The sequence below is a fragment of the Apiotrichum porosum genome (assembly GCF_003942205.1).
Source record: "Apiotrichum porosum strain DSM 27194 chromosome Unknown scaffold_6, whole genome shotgun sequence".
Taxonomy (NCBI): Eukaryota; Fungi; Basidiomycota; class Tremellomycetes; order Trichosporonales; family Trichosporonaceae; genus Apiotrichum; species Apiotrichum porosum.
In genome coordinates, this window is record NW_021167113.1 from 1116741 (window position 1) to 1133191 (window position 16451).

At 59.2% G+C, this 16451-nt stretch overlaps 10 protein-coding genes and 1 non-coding gene across 11 annotated transcripts; 7 read left to right on the top strand and 4 right to left on the bottom strand.

Moving 5' to 3' along the window:
* Positions 1 to 243: 243 nt before the first annotated feature.
* Positions 244 to 991, bottom strand: EHS24_008195 (uncharacterized protein; the record flags this gene model as incomplete). The annotated part of the gene is made up of 3 exons (XM_028623515.1): positions 244 to 247; positions 295 to 511; positions 700 to 991. 3 exons carry the CDS (start codon positions 989 to 991, stop codon positions 244 to 246), a joined length of 513 nt encoding a protein of 170 aa, XP_028476448.1.
* A 556-nt stretch (positions 992 to 1547) lies between these two features.
* Positions 1548 to 2405, top strand: EHS24_008196 (uncharacterized protein; the record flags this gene model as incomplete). Its single annotated transcript, XM_028623516.1, has 1 exon — positions 1548 to 2405. One exon carries the CDS (start codon positions 1548 to 1550, stop codon positions 2403 to 2405), a length of 858 nt encoding a protein of 285 aa, XP_028476449.1.
* Positions 2406 to 2609: 204 nt separating this feature from the next.
* Positions 2610 to 3651, top strand: EHS24_008197 (uncharacterized protein; the record flags this gene model as incomplete). The annotated part of the gene is made up of 3 exons (XM_028623517.1): positions 2610 to 2654; positions 2722 to 3344; positions 3384 to 3651. 3 exons carry the CDS (start codon positions 2610 to 2612, stop codon positions 3649 to 3651), a joined length of 936 nt encoding a protein of 311 aa, XP_028476450.1.
* Positions 3652 to 3946: 295 nt separating this feature from the next.
* On the top strand, positions 3947 to 5903 carry EHS24_008198 (uncharacterized protein; the record flags this gene model as incomplete). Its single annotated transcript, XM_028623518.1, has 6 exons — positions 3947 to 4384; positions 4427 to 4537; positions 4576 to 4818; positions 4857 to 4944; positions 4985 to 5076; positions 5637 to 5903. The coding sequence occupies 6 exons, from the start codon at positions 3947 to 3949 to the stop codon at positions 5901 to 5903; spliced, it is 1239 nt and encodes a 412-aa protein (XP_028476451.1).
* Positions 5904 to 5963: 60 nt separating this feature from the next.
* EHS24_008199 (uncharacterized protein) lies at positions 5964 to 6837 on the top strand (the record flags this gene model as incomplete). Its single annotated transcript, XM_028623519.1, has 5 exons — positions 5964 to 6056; positions 6108 to 6230; positions 6284 to 6505; positions 6554 to 6641; positions 6683 to 6837. 5 exons carry the CDS (start codon positions 5964 to 5966, stop codon positions 6835 to 6837), a joined length of 681 nt encoding a protein of 226 aa, XP_028476452.1.
* A 513-nt stretch (positions 6838 to 7350) lies between these two features.
* On the top strand, positions 7351 to 8582 carry EHS24_008200 (uncharacterized protein; the record flags this gene model as incomplete). Its single annotated transcript, XM_028623520.1, has 5 exons — positions 7351 to 7782; positions 7838 to 7960; positions 7997 to 8224; positions 8280 to 8367; positions 8407 to 8582. 5 exons carry the CDS (start codon positions 7351 to 7353, stop codon positions 8580 to 8582), a joined length of 1047 nt encoding a protein of 348 aa, XP_028476453.1.
* Positions 8583 to 8831: 249 nt separating this feature from the next.
* EHS24_008201 (uncharacterized protein) lies at positions 8832 to 9769 on the bottom strand (the record flags this gene model as incomplete). The annotated part of the gene is made up of 7 exons (XM_028623521.1): positions 8832 to 8867; positions 8994 to 9152; positions 9216 to 9339; positions 9427 to 9533; positions 9593 to 9616; positions 9673 to 9709; positions 9750 to 9769. 7 exons carry the CDS (start codon positions 9767 to 9769, stop codon positions 8832 to 8834), a joined length of 507 nt encoding a protein of 168 aa, XP_028476454.1.
* A 505-nt stretch (positions 9770 to 10274) lies between these two features.
* EHS24_008202 lies at positions 10275 to 10355 on the top strand. Its single transcript has one exon. It is a non-coding gene; the product is annotated as a tRNA-Ser (tRNA).
* Positions 10356 to 10541: 186 nt separating this feature from the next.
* EHS24_008203 (uncharacterized protein) lies at positions 10542 to 11516 on the bottom strand (the record flags this gene model as incomplete). The annotated part of the gene is made up of 1 exon (XM_028623522.1): positions 10542 to 11516. The coding sequence occupies one exon, from the start codon at positions 11514 to 11516 to the stop codon at positions 10542 to 10544; it is 975 nt and encodes a 324-aa protein (XP_028476455.1).
* A 506-nt stretch (positions 11517 to 12022) lies between these two features.
* EHS24_008204 (uncharacterized protein) lies at positions 12023 to 13942 on the bottom strand (the record flags this gene model as incomplete). Its single annotated transcript, XM_028623523.1, has 6 exons — positions 12023 to 12429; positions 12478 to 12627; positions 12665 to 13325; positions 13364 to 13678; positions 13722 to 13846; positions 13885 to 13942. The coding sequence occupies 6 exons, from the start codon at positions 13940 to 13942 to the stop codon at positions 12023 to 12025; spliced, it is 1716 nt and encodes a 571-aa protein (XP_028476456.1).
* A 1480-nt stretch (positions 13943 to 15422) lies between these two features.
* On the top strand, positions 15423 to 16400 carry EHS24_008205 (uncharacterized protein; the record flags this gene model as incomplete). Its single annotated transcript, XM_028623524.1, has 5 exons — positions 15423 to 15639; positions 15689 to 15757; positions 15792 to 15871; positions 15915 to 16133; positions 16182 to 16400. 5 exons carry the CDS (start codon positions 15423 to 15425, stop codon positions 16398 to 16400), a joined length of 804 nt encoding a protein of 267 aa, XP_028476457.1.
* Between the last annotated feature and the right edge of the window lie 51 nt (positions 16401 to 16451).

The following is a 16451-nucleotide window of genomic DNA, read 5'->3' on the forward strand; positions in this document are numbered from 1 at the left end:
TAGTTTGGGCACTGGGCTCGGGCTCTGCCATATCACTGTACCCGGCGTGTACAGCATCAGCGGATAGAGGGCGAGTACTTCGTTGTGAGTGGTGGGATGTGAGCCAGCGGGCAATGAACCGCCCAATATGGGCACCGACGTTATCAGTGGCAGTGATCAGTAACTGGCGTTCCTCGGCGTACAATGCACAAGCATCTGAATCATGACAACGATGAGGTTGGCTGTCCTTTCTACCCTCCCTTTTTACCTCTATTAGACTTCTACCTGTCTCCTACCCTCCGGCCTCCTCCTTACTTCTTGTACTTTGCCAGCGCCTCCTCGGCATTGGCGATCAGGTCGGTGACCGTGTGGTCGACCGCCTCCTTGGCCTTGGCGGTCGCGTCGACCACCTTGTCCTTTGCGGCCTGGGTAGACTCCTTAATGTGGGCCGAGGCTTGGCTAGTGAGGGCCGCGGCGTCATGCTGGACCGCCTTGGCAGACTCGGTCGCCAGTGCGTACTGCTCCTTGACGGCTGGAGGTTGGTGTCAGTGGTGGGGAGTGACGACAGGGAAGTGGGCAACGAGGATGAAGCCACAGCAGGCAGACCAGCAGCTCCCCAGCTGGGCGAGCACAGGACGAGCGCTGGAGGACGCGTCCATGCAGTCGCGACTTGAACACGATGCACTCCCTCCATAACCCAACACGCAGACCAGCACTCACACTCAGCGGCCTCCTCAATCTTCTCCTCCACGATCTCGGCAACCTCCTGGACACGCTCGGGGACGTGGACGCCCCTGACGCGCAACTCGTACACCAACACAGAGCCGGCGACAACACCCGTGAGGCCCGCGGCGAGGCCCACCATGTTCAGGCCGTTGTTGTTTGCCTTGGCGGCAGGGGGCTTGGGAGCAGCCGGCGCCGGGGTGGGCGCGGCGGTAGCGAAGGCACGCTGGCGCGAGGCGCGGGCGGCGCGGACGAGCGTGGGGGCGGCAGTGCGTGTGCGGGCAAGCATGACGGTGAGCTGGATGAGTGGTGGGACTGGGGTCAGAGAGATTGAGAGAGACAGATGGAGAGAGAGACAGAACAGATGGAAGACGGGCGAGACATGAGGCGGCAGCTGCTCGATGCCCATTGTCCTGTTCGTATCCGGCAACACCGGGACGATCCGGCTACCAAATGACGCCATTGTCGCCGATTTCTAATGCAGGGTGCTGATGTTGTATTCGGGACCAGGCCGATTAGGAAGCTACTTGTAATAAAAAAGGGGGGCAACTTGGGTGGGTGTGAGCAGCTGGGGACCATGCGTGCATATGCATTCTGCAAGATTCACACATCCATATTCTTCTGGAGCCATGACAGTCGACATGAGACCTACAGGTGTTGGCTGATGCAAGCACAAGAGCCCCCAAACTGCTCGCTGCCCGGGATGCCGTCTCCGTCCTTGTTTACATCTCAAACGCTCAGACCATCCATCCACCACTCTCTCTCTCTCATCGTCCATCCACGCGTCCAGCCACCATCCACGTCGCTGCCAGCGCGTAGTGGCGCTCTAGGCGCTTCCCTCTTCAATGCCCACACCACCCCTTCCAGTCCTCCACGCCTTGCTTACAGCGCTGGGCATACCCGTCCTCCCTCCAGCCCTCAACTGTATCCCACCGACACTTCTCCTCCTCATCCTCGAAACCCTCTTAGGCCACCGACTGGCCCTCTCTCCACACCTCCGCAACCCCGCCACTCACGACGATGAGCTTGAGCTCACCAAGTGCGTGCTGGGGGTGCTCGCCGACGACGTGTTGGCGTTGGACCTGGCTGTTGTTGACCCGGGCCGCGTATGCGACGGCTCCGAGGTAGACATTGCTGTTGTCGTCATGGCGCTGGCGGTAGTCGCGCGCCGTCGTGGTGTGCCTCTGCGTCTACCCACTCCCATCGATTCCGATGACGAGGGTGAGGTGGAGAAAAGCATGCTCGATGACGACGAAGCCGCCGGCCTGCACCTCCCACCCCTTACGCCGCTCATGCCCGCTGTCCTTGACAAGTACGTCACGCCGCCCTCGGGGAACACGGCACTGCCTGCTATCGACCTTGTCGCCGCCCACGAGCACCGTCCAGACTCACATCTGGGACAGACGCCATCGGCATCTGCGGTGGCATATGCGTGTGATGGCAGCCGCAATTGGCCGGCTGTGGACGGTGCCCCGCCCCCACACTCGTCTCCTCCCGGCCCCAACGGTTCGGGCACATCCTTGGGCTTGTTGACTGCAGACGAGTATGCGACTCTTGATCCTCTCTCGCCTCCCATTCCCTCTCTTCCATCAACCCCAGTCAACCAAACTGCCCAAGCACCTTTGCCGCAGACTCCGTCCAGCGGGCGCCGCAGGACTGTGCTCCAGCAGCTGATCGACGAGTTTGGCCTAGAACCAGTCTAGGCACTTGCGACCGTACAGTTGGCCGGGACGCGCGGCACATCAGCCATCAAGCATCATCTGCCTCCGATCAACAAACATACGCACGCCGTCAAGGAGCTCGTCATGACGGGGCAGTCGTCGTGGTTAACGCAATGGGCTCGCAAGTTTGTTGCGTCTTCACATCACTCCCCAAGTCTTCCCACCGAAATGGGGGCAGACAGCCCCATGGCGGCGCCTACTCCCACCAGTGGTGGCAGCACATTGCGGTTGGTGAGTCACCGACTGCGGTTTCTGTGGGGATGGCCAAAATGGTGCGCTGACTGTATTTGTTTTCCAGCCCGAGACACTCATCATCGACCTTGCGCCAGGCATTGCCGCGCGGCCCCGTCTCGGCGTCGACGTAGCGGCCTACCTTCCAGGTCTTCAAGTGACGCGCTTGGACCATCTTGGATGCCTGCCCAAACGCGAGCCCAGCTCCACGACGTCGGATGAGTCGGAGGCAACATCGGTGAATTCTCACTGCTTTAACGGGGAGAGCAATTTCGCTCCAACGTCGCCGCCACCCACCCTCACCATGACATCCCTCCTCGGGGATGGCGCCTCGTCAGACTGTTATGCGTCTACCTCGTTGTCGCACGCCCTTGCAGTCAAGGTATGCGTTCCGCAGCTGGTCGAGGAGCACGTCCACTACGGAGAAGACTGCTTGTGTCCGCCGAACAAACAGTTCCCGCCGAGTATCAAGTGGACGATCCAGACTCGCGAGGCCATGGTGCACGAGGCACACATCTATGCCCAGTGCGAGCGTGCGGGCTTGCAAGGCGTCGTTGTACCGCGACATTATGGGCTGTACTCGGGCACAGCCGAGACCGCGAGGGGACAAGTCGAGGTGCTGGTCAGCGTCCTCCAGGACGCAGGACCGAGTCTGGGCGGGGTGGGCACAGACGCGTCGTTCAAGGATCGGTGAGTTGTGACAACCCTCAGCACCAACTGACAACGCAGCCGTGCCATTCGAGACCTGTATACCTCGCTGCATGCAGCCAACATTGTGCACTCCGACCTGCACATGCGCCACATTCATCGCCCGGCATCTGCTGGTGGCGACTTTCCAAGTGGCTTCTGTATCATTGACTTTGACAACTCGTTCTTTGAGCGCGAGAGCGAGGGGACAAAGGAGCGTGATCGGGAACGTGCCCGTGTGGCGGAGATGCTCAAGCTGCCGCTGCCTAGTCCCGTGTCCAAGGGGAAGAACGGGTGGCGGTCGAGCTGATGGTGTAGATTAGAAGGACGGTAGGGTGTGTAATTGTTAACCCAGGATGTAGAGTATTGGTGCTTCACGGCAGGTCTTCGTGGTTGTAGTTTGGCTGATGAGGCAGTGCCTCGTCGCATACAACTGGCTAAGTCACTCCATGCGGTCTACTGCACATGTCGGCGCTCACTGCTGCGACTCGCGACAATGGTGACGACGTTTGATCCCGTTTGCCACCCACGTAGTGTGGCTATAGTGAAATGTCAACAACGACATTCTCATCATCACAAACTGCTTCTTCTTCACACCATCCATCATGTCGACCTCGTCTATCGCACCACCACACCCACAGCTCGACTTATCGGCCATGGCACGACCGAACCCCAACCCCCTCGGCGTTCTGGTAAACGGCTTCGAGGGCCCGAATCAGCAACCTCTGCTTGCCAGCGGCGGCATGTGGCCCGCACCCCACCCGAATGCTCTGCGAGTCATGAACGAGGCCATGAAGCTCGCCCAGGCGCTGATTCTGCACCCCAAGGGCATCAGCCTGGCCTGTGAGGTGCTCTGTTACTCGACGCAACCCAACGAGCTGTACCCGGCCGCCATCAGCCACGCCCTGTCTGCCACGACCGTCCTCGTCCTCGTCGACCACTGGATGAGCCCCACGGTGTTTGGCAAACACCTTCGCCGCATTGAAAACGACGTTGACCGAGCAGACTCTGTCGATAAAAACATCATTGTTGTCAACCCCTGGGTAAGCAGCTGCCCACGATTTGCCTTGCTGACGACGGTGTAGCTGGTGGAAGCCGAACTTGCGGTTAACGACTCTCCGGCCGACTACCACCGTCACCTGTTCATCGTTGCCGACGGCTTGGCCTTGGAGTTGATTCGCCTCCTCCGCCCAAAGGTGCGTTGCTTGGCCCTGCAAAGAGCTAATCTGCCCAGGTCCGCGCCATCTTGCGTCCTCACGGCGTCCAGGTCCCGCCCGAAGCACCTCCGCACATGGACGGCGGCACCGTCGAGGGACAGGCGTTTGAGGACGGACTTATGGGCGGCCGCCTGGAAGGTGTCTGGGCCATTGGCGACGACGACGAGCTTGTAACGGTCGACATTGCGGCCGCCACGGCCTGCGGTTTCGACGTTGGCACGTTTGTGCCCAGCCTCGAGAACGTTTACAAAGACGTCGAGGTGAGACTACAACACCCACTAGTGCTGAACAAATGCAGTCCACCTCGTTTCACTGTTTGGCGATCGCGAAGCCCGACGGTGGCCTGTACCCGGTGTGCGAGGACTGGATCACAGAGGTCGTTTACGGTGCGTGTGGCGCAGTTAGTGGCACCACTGACACTCAAAGAATTCACACAGCACGGCTGTATCGACCCCGTCGTGTTCCCGCCCACGGTTCAGACGACTGATCTCAGCCTCTACGACGTCAAGCGCCTCGGGGTGCGCAATGCGGGGCCTTCATGTGTGAGCCACTCCAGCCCCGCGCGCAGTCCGACCATGTCGCCGTGATTCGCGTCAGTCCGTCTAGCGAGAGTGCATGGCCCTATGTGTGAAAGTAATGAAGAGAGCGCAGACTGTACTGCAATGACTGGTAATGGGTTTTGAAAGGCGCCGTTAAACTGGGTCGTGTTTCTTCATTTGTACATTGCATGTGGACGCTTAAGGCAACGTATTTAGTCGACGCGGCCCTTCTTCTTGTGCCAGTCGCGTCAGCCCAAGAATCGAGTCGCAACGCAACATCAGAGTCGGGTTCGGGGGTTTGGGCACATTATCCTCTGCCTTTGACAAGATCTGAGAAGCCATAAGAGAAAGAAAAGCATGCCGCACCATTGTCAGAAAACGAAATGAGTCTATGAACGTCTTGTTGTTGATTCTGCAACTTGATCCCGTCGCCACCCGCCGTCACGCCGTCCTTGTCCACACACTCAAAAAGCAGACACGCGCACGATAGTTTGCAGTTGCACGTTTTTCCATTACTCACATCCATTATGTCGGCACAGTTTGCCACTCCCCCACGACAACAACAGCAGCTGACGGCTGCGCTCGCGCCTCACCCCCAACCCCTCGGCCGTCTCGCAAATGGCGAGCTGGACGCCAACAACACTGCCCGCCTGGCCGACATCAAGACCTGTCCCCCTCCCCACCCTAACGCGTACCGCATCATGAACGAGGCCTTCAAGCTTGCCCATGCAATCTTGCTACACCCCAAGGCTGTCCGAATTGCATCAGAAGTCATGTCCAACTCCATGTCGCCTGAAAAGCTGTAGTCCGACGCAATTCGTCACGCTCTCTCCGGGGTTACGATTGGCATCCTCATTGACCACTCCATGGAGCCCAGCGTGTTCGGAAGTCACCTTCGCCCCAGTGCACAGCAACGAGTCTCCAATCCATTGTCCAAAATCATATTTGTCAACCCATGGGTAAGGAAAACATCTCGCAATCCCTTTACTTCAGTGTACTTACGGGTGCAGCACGTGCAGCGACTCGTGGAGGCCGACTTGCAGAAGAAGAACTGCCTGGACGGTTACGAACGTCATCTGTTGATTGTGGCCGTTGGGCTTGCCCACGAACTCATGTATCTCGTTCGGACAGAAGTGAGTGGTAGGGATTGCAATAGCTAACTGTGCAGGTACACGCCCTCTTGCAGCCATATGGCATCAAAATCCCCTACGACACTCCGCCACGCAACGGGGCCGACCTCGACGGCGGATGGGCGTTTGAAGACGCGTTGATGGGCGGTCGCCTCGAAGGTTTGTGGGTTACCGACGATGAGCCTGCACCCGTCGATGTGACCCCTGGCGAATTCATGGGCATGGACCTCGGCACTATCGACCGCACCGTTACCACCAACGTTCGCCAGACTGTTAAAGTGAAACTCCCCGCCCCCCTCCTCACATACACCCGCTGACCGTCACAGAGCGCGCCATTCGACTACTTGGCAATTGCGAAGGGCGACCAAGAGATCTACAAAGTCTGTGAGAGCTGGGTCTCAGAGCTCATCCGCGGTAGGCCTTTGGCATTCTTGATAAGACGGCTGACTGTGCAGAGTTTGCGACGTATGGTCGCATCGACCGTATCGTCTTTCCGCCTTCTGTCGAACCAAGCCCCATGCATTGCGACGAGGTCAAGCGCCTCGGCTTACCCAAGACGAAAAGGACGTGTGTCATCCATGGCTCGAGGCAGCACTTGCCTACCAAGTGAGGATGAGAGCGGAGGAAGTGTGATTCGCCGTCTCAAAACGCTGGTGACAGGAGGGAGACTGGTTTATGAAGAGACGGACTGTAACGACGTGATTTGTGACCTTGTGACTAGACGCTGCTTAGAGCAGGTTATGCTGTGTATTGTGTAGAATAGTAGCTATATAGTAGGCTACATGTGGTTGTTGTGGCTTGTCTTTATCATTCGGCTGATGGCGGTGTCGGCTCGTCGCGTACCATGTACTGATTCCGACATGTTATAACATGTTGTGGAGGAGGTAGTCTATGCCATTGGCAGCGCTTCCTCGGGCCTGCCCAATTCCGTATCTGTTGCTCTCTACGATCCCTACCATGGCGCAGAAGAGTACACCATGAACTGCGTGATGCACCATGTACCACTCATGCCACTCACAGCACCAACTCGTGACTTTTTGACCCCGTTGCCACCCGCGGCCTTGTAATGCGTTGAGTCGCCACAAGTCGATGTTTTGCTTCGCTCACCCACCCAACTCACATCATGTCCACCCCATTTATCACACCACCACGGCCACAGATCAACTTGGATTCTTCGCCCACACCACACCCCAAGCCCCTCGCGGATATTCAGAACGGCTTCGCGGATGCCGGCGGTCGGCCTCTCCTCGCCGGCGGCACCCGCTGGCCCGATCCTCACCCGAACGCGTTCCACGTCATGAACAATGCTTTGAAGCTAGCAGCCGCAATCATTCTGCACCCTAAAGGCCTCGAAATTGCATCTCAGATCATGTCTGGCTCGAAGCACCCCAACAAGCTCTATCCCACCGCCATCCGCCGCGCGTTGTCGTTGGGGACAGTCATCATCCTCGTTGACCACTCCATGGAGCCGACGGTGTTTGGCAGGCACTTGCACGCAAACGTAGACGACATGGAGGGGGACATCAAGCACAGGATCATCTTCGTAAACCCATGGGTAAGTAGGTTGCCACGGTTCTGTTGGTACGGTTCAGTTGCTTACGGGATTGCAGAACATTCAGCGCTTGGTCGATGCGCAATTGGCCGCAAAGGATTGTGCGGACGACTATCATCGCCACCTTTTCATCGCCGCAGTTGGCCTGGCGCATGAGCTCATCCATCTTCTTCGAGCTCAGGTGTGTGTGTGGCACTGTTCCAAAGCTGATTGTCAGGTCTACACCATCCTGCTGCCCTTCGGCATCAACGTGCCGTTTATGACCCCTCCTCGCAACGGCAGCGACGATGAAGGTGGTTGGGCCTTTGAAGAGGAAATGATGGGCGGCCACTTTGAGGGTCTCTGGGTTACAGACGACGAACCGGAGGCGTTCGAAGTCACTATCGGCACGGTTGGTGGGCTGGCCATTGGTGTCGCGGACCCCGCTCCTGCAAACATACGCAAGGTCTTCAAGATTAAAACTGCGGCTACCTAAATATACACGCGCTGACCGCTTGCAGACCTCGCCGTTTGACCATCTGGCCGTCTCAAACCCCGATGGAAAGTTGTACAAGGTGCCTGAGACATGGATATCAGAGACAGTGAACTGTACGTCTAGGATGTTTGTTAGCAAGACTGACCGCGCAGACTTTGAGAAGTACGGCTGCGTAGACAGCATCGTGTTCCCGCCGACCATGGACCCCACTCCCCTCCGCCGCGACGAGGTCAAGCGCCTCGGCCTGCACAAGACGCGTCCATCGTGTGTGATATACTGTCGCCCCGGTGTTCCCCAGCCACATGTTCCCCAGCCACAGTCTACCTGAATTACCCCTCAACTGCAGCCAATGCCTAGTGGTTTGACAAATGGCTCCCCGTATGACTTGCTGGTGAAGAATAAGACTGCTCCAGGAGACGATGGTGAGAGTGGCAGGACAGAGAGCACTGGCTGGGCCAGGGCGACATAGTGGTGGTGGTGATGGGTGGTGGTGGGGGGGAGGTTTGTTCCAGATGCCGTTATACTCGGCCATGTTACTTGCATTGTACACTACATGTCGGCATTTGCAACAACGTATTTAGTCAATCCAGCAGCCGTTCTTCTTGTGCCAGTCCTGCTTGGGTCAGCCGAAAGGAGCCAGGCTGCCCAATGGCCTCTTGTCCCCGCCCACAGGCGTTGATCGCGTGATCAATGCGGTCGCGGCGTCGGACAACTGGCACTCCCCACTGTCCAAACTCACCTCAATGCTGAGTCCAGGTCCATAGCCATCGTATGCCGTGAACCCCACTGGAATGGGGACATACTCGGGACAAGAGTCGCGCAGGACCGAGATACACTCGACACCCTTGGGCGGCGGGGGCAGGTCTGTGTCGATGGACGACGCGTACGGGTAGATCCACTGTACAGGGCGTCAGTCAGCTGTATCTGCAAGCCGAGTACGAAACGTAGCCACTCCACTTACGTCGGGCCACTCAGAGTCCCAGTTCCAGAGCATGCTGCTGCAGTCGGTGCAGAACGTGCGCACAGAATTACACCTCTTGGTCACGCGGTCCTGGGCGTCAAAGGCGAGTGGGGCCGAGTACTCTCTTGGTACAGTGTCAGCAAGGCGCTGAGGGATGCAGAATGCTTCGCGAATGCGTGCTTGCCACACGCCATTGCAGACCCCCACTCACTTCATCTTGTCCTTGCCGCGAATGATCTTCAGCGTCGGGTTGTTACCCATAATGTTCACTGTTCCCGTGTATCCGCCGGTCTTGCGGCAAATGCTGCATTGGCAGAGCTGGACAATGTCAGTTACTGCGAGACTTATATAACTGTATGCAAAGTGCAAGGACATACCTGGTACGGCACGGGAGTGTTCGACTGGAGCGGTGAGTGAGCGGGGTTCGATCGCAACAAGTGGGCAGAGGTCCACCTACCTCGACGGTGTACTTGATCGCGCGGCAATGGCAGGACCTTTGGCTGTCAGTGACCGCCCCCCTTTCCTGGCTCCTACCCTTCGAGAAGCATCGGCATGGTGTATGTGTGTTTTGTGGGAGAATGGTCGTTGTCAAGAGGACAAGAATAGGAGACGACAGCGAGATAACTCGGCTGCTGATCTGCTGATCAATGTTCCGGGGCATATGATGTCATTGCGGCTCCGATCGGCGTGTTGTTGGCACATGCTGGCACAAGTCCACGAGCCAACTGGCGTCCACGATGCAGGCTCTGCATTACGCGTTACGCTGCTGCCGCAGACTTTGCCATACTCTACGATACTCTGTCTCCAGCCCAGTGTACATACATGCCCAGTGCCGGTCGTCACGCTCAACCTCGCGCCGTTGCGATCGAACAGTCCAGATCAGCCGCGGCAGTCATCCCCCCGGCCGATCCGCAATCGGCGTGTCACAGCACCTGCCACTTGCTCCGACATGTTGTCCACCCCCAACCTTTATCCGTCCATAACTTTCCTTCCACAGCTCAGATCGATGCGAGGAAAGCTCTCCGATACACCTCAGAAGCAGGAGAACACAGCACAAGTGGCAATGTGGCGGAGTGGTTAACGCGATTGACTCGAAATCAATTTCCTTCGGGAGCACATGTTCGAATCATGTCATTGTCGACTGAGCTCATCTCGCGAGAGAAGAGTTGCTTTTTGGATGGTGGGGAGGGGATAGCTGCTGTTTTGGGATCTAGCTGGGGCTTGTGTTAATGGGGGACGCGTGCTAGTCGCGTAGGTGCCATGATATGTCTGCATGTCTCCATCCGCCCAACTCTATGAATGATACACTTCAAGGGATACACGTGTTCAAGGCGTCTGCTTGATGATCTTGCCGGCGGCGTCGTACTGGATCTCGCGGCACTTGACGCTGCGCAGGTGGTCGACGCCCTTGCTGAGCTCGCAGTCGTGGTAGAAGAGGTACGACTTGCCCTCAAAGTCGTCGACGATCGAGTGGTGCGTCGTCCAGCCGACGACGGGCTCGAGGATCGTGCCCTGGTACGTGAACGGGCCGTAGGGGCTGGTGCCGATGCCGTATGCGAGCAGGTGGGTGTCGCCGGTCGAGTAGGAAAAGTAGTACTTGCCGTTACGCTTGTGCATCCAGGCGGCCTCGAAGAAGCGGCGCTCGTGGTCGTCGGCGAGGATGGGGTTGCCCTCGTCGTCGACGATGAGGATCTCGCGGACCGTCTCGTCAAACTCGAGCATGTCGCCGCGGAGACGGGCGACGCGGGGGCCAAGGGCACGCACGCCGGCGCCGGTTGGCTCCTCGGGAGCCTTGGGGTCCGACACGGTGCCGTCGGCGTTGTACCGCTGCAGCTGGCCGCCCCACAGGCCGCCAAAGTAGAGGTAGGCCGTGCCGTCCTCGTCGACAAAGGATGCCGGGTCGATCGAGAACGAGCCCTTGATGGCCTCGGGCTGGGGAGCAAAGGGACCCTCGGGCTTGTCGCTCACGGCGACACCAATGCGGAAGACACCGTCGTGTGCACGCGCCGGGAAATACAGGTAGTACCGACCGTCGGCACCCTTTGCTGCGTCGGGGGCCCACATCTGCTTGTCGACCCAGGGCACGTCCTTGGCCGCGAGCGCGACGCCGTGGTCGGTCACCTCACCGCCAATCTTGTCCATCGACAGCACATGGTAGTCGACCATGTCGTACTGGTCGCCATTGTCGTTGAAGTGGATGTCCGTCTCGCGGTCGTGCGACGGGTAGACGTAAACGCGGCCGTCAAAGACATGCGCCGAGGGGTCGGCGGTGTAGATGTGCGTGACGAGCGGGGCGGACATGGTTTGCGGGAGATGTATGAGGGGGGGTGAGAGAGAGGAAGAAGCGTGCATGCACCAGCCGGTGCGACATGATATATAGTCTCGGGTGTCTTTCGGCAACTCGCCGGTGGACAGGGTGGGTGGAGGTGGGGTTTATCGTGCCGAGAATGCGCCGACGGCGGGAAGCTTGGCACCATCTGGGTTCTTGGACAGCGTGGGCGGGTGGGCAGCGCTCAGCAGGCAGCTGCAGCTCGTGAATACCATGTGGTAACGGACGCGCAGTCATCTCGCCGTACATCCCGCCGAGTTGCAAGGCGTAGGAAGGTGGACGGGGAGGCCATCTCAACGGGTGGATGTTACGGAGCACCTGACGCCAAATCACCGAGGCAAGTGTGGGGGCGAGCTCAGCAGCGCAATGTTGAAGGCGGGGTGGTCTCCTTGCAACCTACGCACTCAAAGACCTTGTACCGCTCATGACATTGCAGGTCTATGCACTACTACTGACAACTGTTCAACTCTACATCACTCTAGATTTGTGGCACAGCACATCCGTCGCCACGATAGTCGGTACCAGCGGCCCATATACGCTTTCCTGAAACGGCGTCGACAGTGCGCAGGATGGCCTGTCCCTTACCAAACACGAGCTGGTCGGCCCCCTTGACGCGCTCAATCTCATGACCCATCGCCTCGAGCTGGTCGGCGACCTCTGGGTCGACGCCGTCCTCGAGCGCCACGGGGCCGTTGTAGAACGGCGCCGAGGAGAGGTGCCACCGTGTGCCGCCGATACAGAAGCGCTTTGCGTCGAGCGCGAGCTGCGGGTCCCGGCCGTTATGCAGGAGGTTGAGGAGGATGAGCGCCTGGCCCTGCGGCTGCATGACGGCGCCCATGCACCCGTACGACACGAATAGCTCGTCGCCCCTTGTGACCATTGCGGCTGGACCCCGTTAGCAATGGCTCGCTGACCGTTGTGCTGGTCGCTCACGGATGATGGTGTGGAAGGGACGCTTGCTGCCCGCGAGGACATTGGGCGACGCAGGATCCAAACTGAAGGCACAACCACGGTTCTGGAGCGTGAACCCACATCCCTCGGGGGCGATGGCAGAGCCGAATCCGAGATAGTTGCTCATGATGTCTGCCGTCAGTAAAGCGAGTCCCAACACTTGGCTCACAAGAAATGGCGTTACCCTCCGAGTCGGCTGCAGCCAGGTAGCACGTGTCGCCGCCCGTAACAAAGTCGCTCTTGGTCAGCCCCGGTGTGGCCTTGTGCGGGTTGAAGAGCTTGGCACGTTCACGCAGGTTGGCCTTGGACAGCAGCTGGTCCACGGGCACCTTTACGACACTGCGGTCCGCGACGTATGCTGTCGTGTCGGCAAACGCAATACGCAGCGCCTCGATGATGGCGTGGTACCACTCTACGCTGCCCTCCTGGGCACTGTCGAGGTCAATCACGCCGTCCTCGTGCAGGACGTCGAGCACACCCAGGGCAATGAGCGTGGCGAGGCCCTGGCCGTTGGGCGGGCACTCGTGCACGGTGAGCTCCTCCTTGCCGTACGTGTACGATATGGAGTCGGTAAACTCGGTGTCGTGGGCCACGAGGTCGTCGAGGGTGACGAGACCGCCTCGGCTGGAGATGGCCTGGACAATCTTCTCGGCGACGGGACCCTTGTAGAAGGCGTCCTTGCCCTCAGCACCGAGCTTGCGCAGAGACGCGCCCAGCTGGGGGTTGGAGAAGAACTGGCCCGTCACGGGCGCCTTGCCGTTGACGAGCATGGGGTGGGGGTATCCCGACTCGGCCTGTACCTCGAGCAGCCTGTTCTCGTGCTGCCGCCACTAGATGTCAGCTGCGAAACTCATAAAACACAGCTTACCTCAAACGACGCCATCTGGTGTACGGCGAACCCGTCCTCGGCCAGCGAGATGGCAGGCTGCAGCACGTCCGCGAGCGACAGCTTGCCGCCGCCGAGCTTCTTCTGGATATCCACCATGGCCGCCGCAGCGCCCGGTACCGTACACGCGTGGACGTTGTCGTATGGGATCTGGTGGCCCGTGAGGCCAAACTCGCGCGCCTTGTCCAGTGTCATGGCCTTGGCACTGCGTCCCGATCCATTCACGGCAGTCACAGTGCGCGCCTTGGCGTCCCAGTAGAGGGAAAACGCGTCACCCCCGATTCCAGTGTTGACCGGCTGTACCTGTCAGCGGACACCAAGTGTATTCCGCAGAGCTCACCTCGGTGACGTTGAGCGCGGCCGCCATGGCGACGACGGCGTCGGCGGCATTTCCACCCGCCCGCAGGATCGCGATGCCCGCCTCGGCCGCGAGTGGCTGTGAGCAGCAGACCACACCCTTGGCACCTGGACGGTCAGCAGGGGACCACAAGTATAGAACGCACTGTACACCGTCGATCGGCGCGAGGCCGTCTCGAAGCGGTCAAAGTCGATGGGTGGCATTGTGAGGCAGCTGAAGAGAGTGGTAAGAGCGATGTGGTCATTGCACAAGGCTAAATGGTACTCATCGAGGCCCTGCAACGAGTCACCGACCGGTATCGGTCGGACTCGACGATGGGCTGTACACGATGTGGGTTGTCCCATAGCCGACTGTACGATGATGGGTTGTTCATAGCCGGACAGCGGGAGCGCGCGGACCAGTCGAGCGGGTGGGATGGCGGGGCTGATTTCATTGTTTTTTGGGCCATTTAACAGCACGCAACAATGACGCGACGGTTTTGTGGGAGCCTGGCTTCTTTCCTGCCTGGATACAGCCTCCGATACAGTATTTGTCGCGTCGTCGTACAAAATCTTGCTGGTCGTTGTCATGCAGGCGCAGGACGGGCCCCTGGCCAGCTGCCGCTCCTCCATGCCGGTGGGGTCCTGATTCCAGTTGGTCTCGGGGCAACTTCGCCACAAAACACTCCTTCCTTGCACCCCTGGGGAGAAGAGAGGGAATGGGTATTGGAAAGGAGTGTTAATGGCTCGGGGGGCTCGGGGGACGAGAGGCGGGCTTCCTGATCGCCACAGTTGTTCTTATCATAGGCGACGAGGTGTGCGGGGGTTTGAGCGTTGAAGAGGCCTCGTGGCAACGGTGTGGGTGAAACCCAGCGAGTAACTATGAGTGACCACAGCGTGGTGTTCTTGCCGTTGACAGATGTCTGGGATGTCATGAGGCGCTTGGATGATAAAGAAGGAGAAAGATGGACGTTTCAAAGCTAAGCAAGCATATGATATCGGCACCGCGTGCGCCACCAACGTCTCCGTGGATCCACATGCCCAGGTCCACCTTACGTGTCGGGATAGCACACCACGGTCGTCCTGTGTTTCTTGGGTGACGGTACATCATGCGTGTCTTATACAAGTCCTGGGGGCTCCTAGTCGTGGCTGACGACGTGAACGATGCACACCCCCATGTCAAACCGGACATGCGGGGCGTGGCACGTCGGGCACAAGTGTGTCTTGTCCTGCCGAGAAGCGAAATAACTCTGTCATGCTCAGCCCAAACGGGATTCAAACGCCTCACTGCTCATCGGGCTGCCTCCCTCTTTTTAACGGGGCGGCCTGAGCTCGTCGTGCATTGATATGTATCAAAGAGGCGACGCCTACGCCGCTCAGCCGGTCGTATCGGCAGACGAGGACGCCGTGGCGGCCTCGTCAGGACTGGTTTCGCTTCCTGCATCAATGTCCATTGCCTACACGACGGTGTTGAGCTGAGACTACGTTGCCTATCGGACACTGTATGCTTCTGTCACAGTATGGCTAGAATGTCTCCACAGATACAGCACATCTAGCTTGCCACGATGGCGAGAGTACCCAAAAGGCCAAAGCAAAGAGCAGACGGCGGTGATCGCCGACTGATTTATATTAGCCGATTACCGACGCTTTTCGGTATTCATCTCACCCGCCCACCCCATCGCTAGTCATCTCTGCCCATCCACCCATGACGTCCATGCTCTCCAGCCCGCGTAGAGGAGTATGGCTCCTCACGTTCCCACCATCAGCGTCCACTCCTGGGCTGCTGGACGAGGTGCTCGCCCGCCTGGACCAGGTCGAGGCCGAGCATGGAACCATGGGAGGACCTGGTGCGCTCGTGCTCGCGCCGGCTCCTCAGGGCCTGTTCAGCGTCGCGACTGATGTACGAGCAAACGTCCTGCCAGGTATGTTCAGCTAGACAGTCCCAGGATAGAGAACAACAGCTGATGCCAGCGGTCGAGCAACTTGCGCGTCGGCTTGTCGCCTGCCCCTTGGCGACAGTTGCCGTCCTGGACGGACATGGTGGGTGGCCAACCGCCGACAAGGCTGACAGCAGCGTTCGGGTACGGCCTCCTCCTCTCCCTGTGCTGCGACGTGCGTCTCATCACCCCGCGGGGGTCGCTCGCTCTGGGCCACGTACGTCGGCCGTCACTGCTGCGTCCTAGTATTGACGTCGCAGGCCCTGTCCGAACATCCACGGTCGGCACTGGGACGCGACATTCTCGCCGCCAAGGTGCCGAACGCCAAAGCGCACGAAGCGGTGATCAGCGGAAATGCCTGGACCGCAGAGCAGGCAGTGCGTGGGGGGATTGTCGATGCTGCTGTTCAGCCGCGCGAGGTCGTGAACCGCGCAGTGGCCGTTGCAGAGGGCACGCTACGGCCCGACACGGTGGACCTGGTGAGTCGACGGTGGACACGAACGTTCAGTGCTTTGCTAATCGCTCAGCTCGCGCGTAGGGCATCAGCAACACTGGCAGCGCGTACTTGGCCCAACCCTTGCCCCATCGTCACCCGCCTGCCCCACCTCACCAACGAGCTCGCCGGGTACTTATTGAGGCTGCTCCCAGACCAAGAGGCCGTGGCGGCGTGGGCCAAAGTGGAGTTGTATGGGGAGCATGACAAGTCGTATCGACTGAAGGCGGCTGCCGTCAAGGCACATCTCTAGCAATGCTAGGCAGCGATGGCACGATGTGGATCTGTGCATACCCGTGTACCC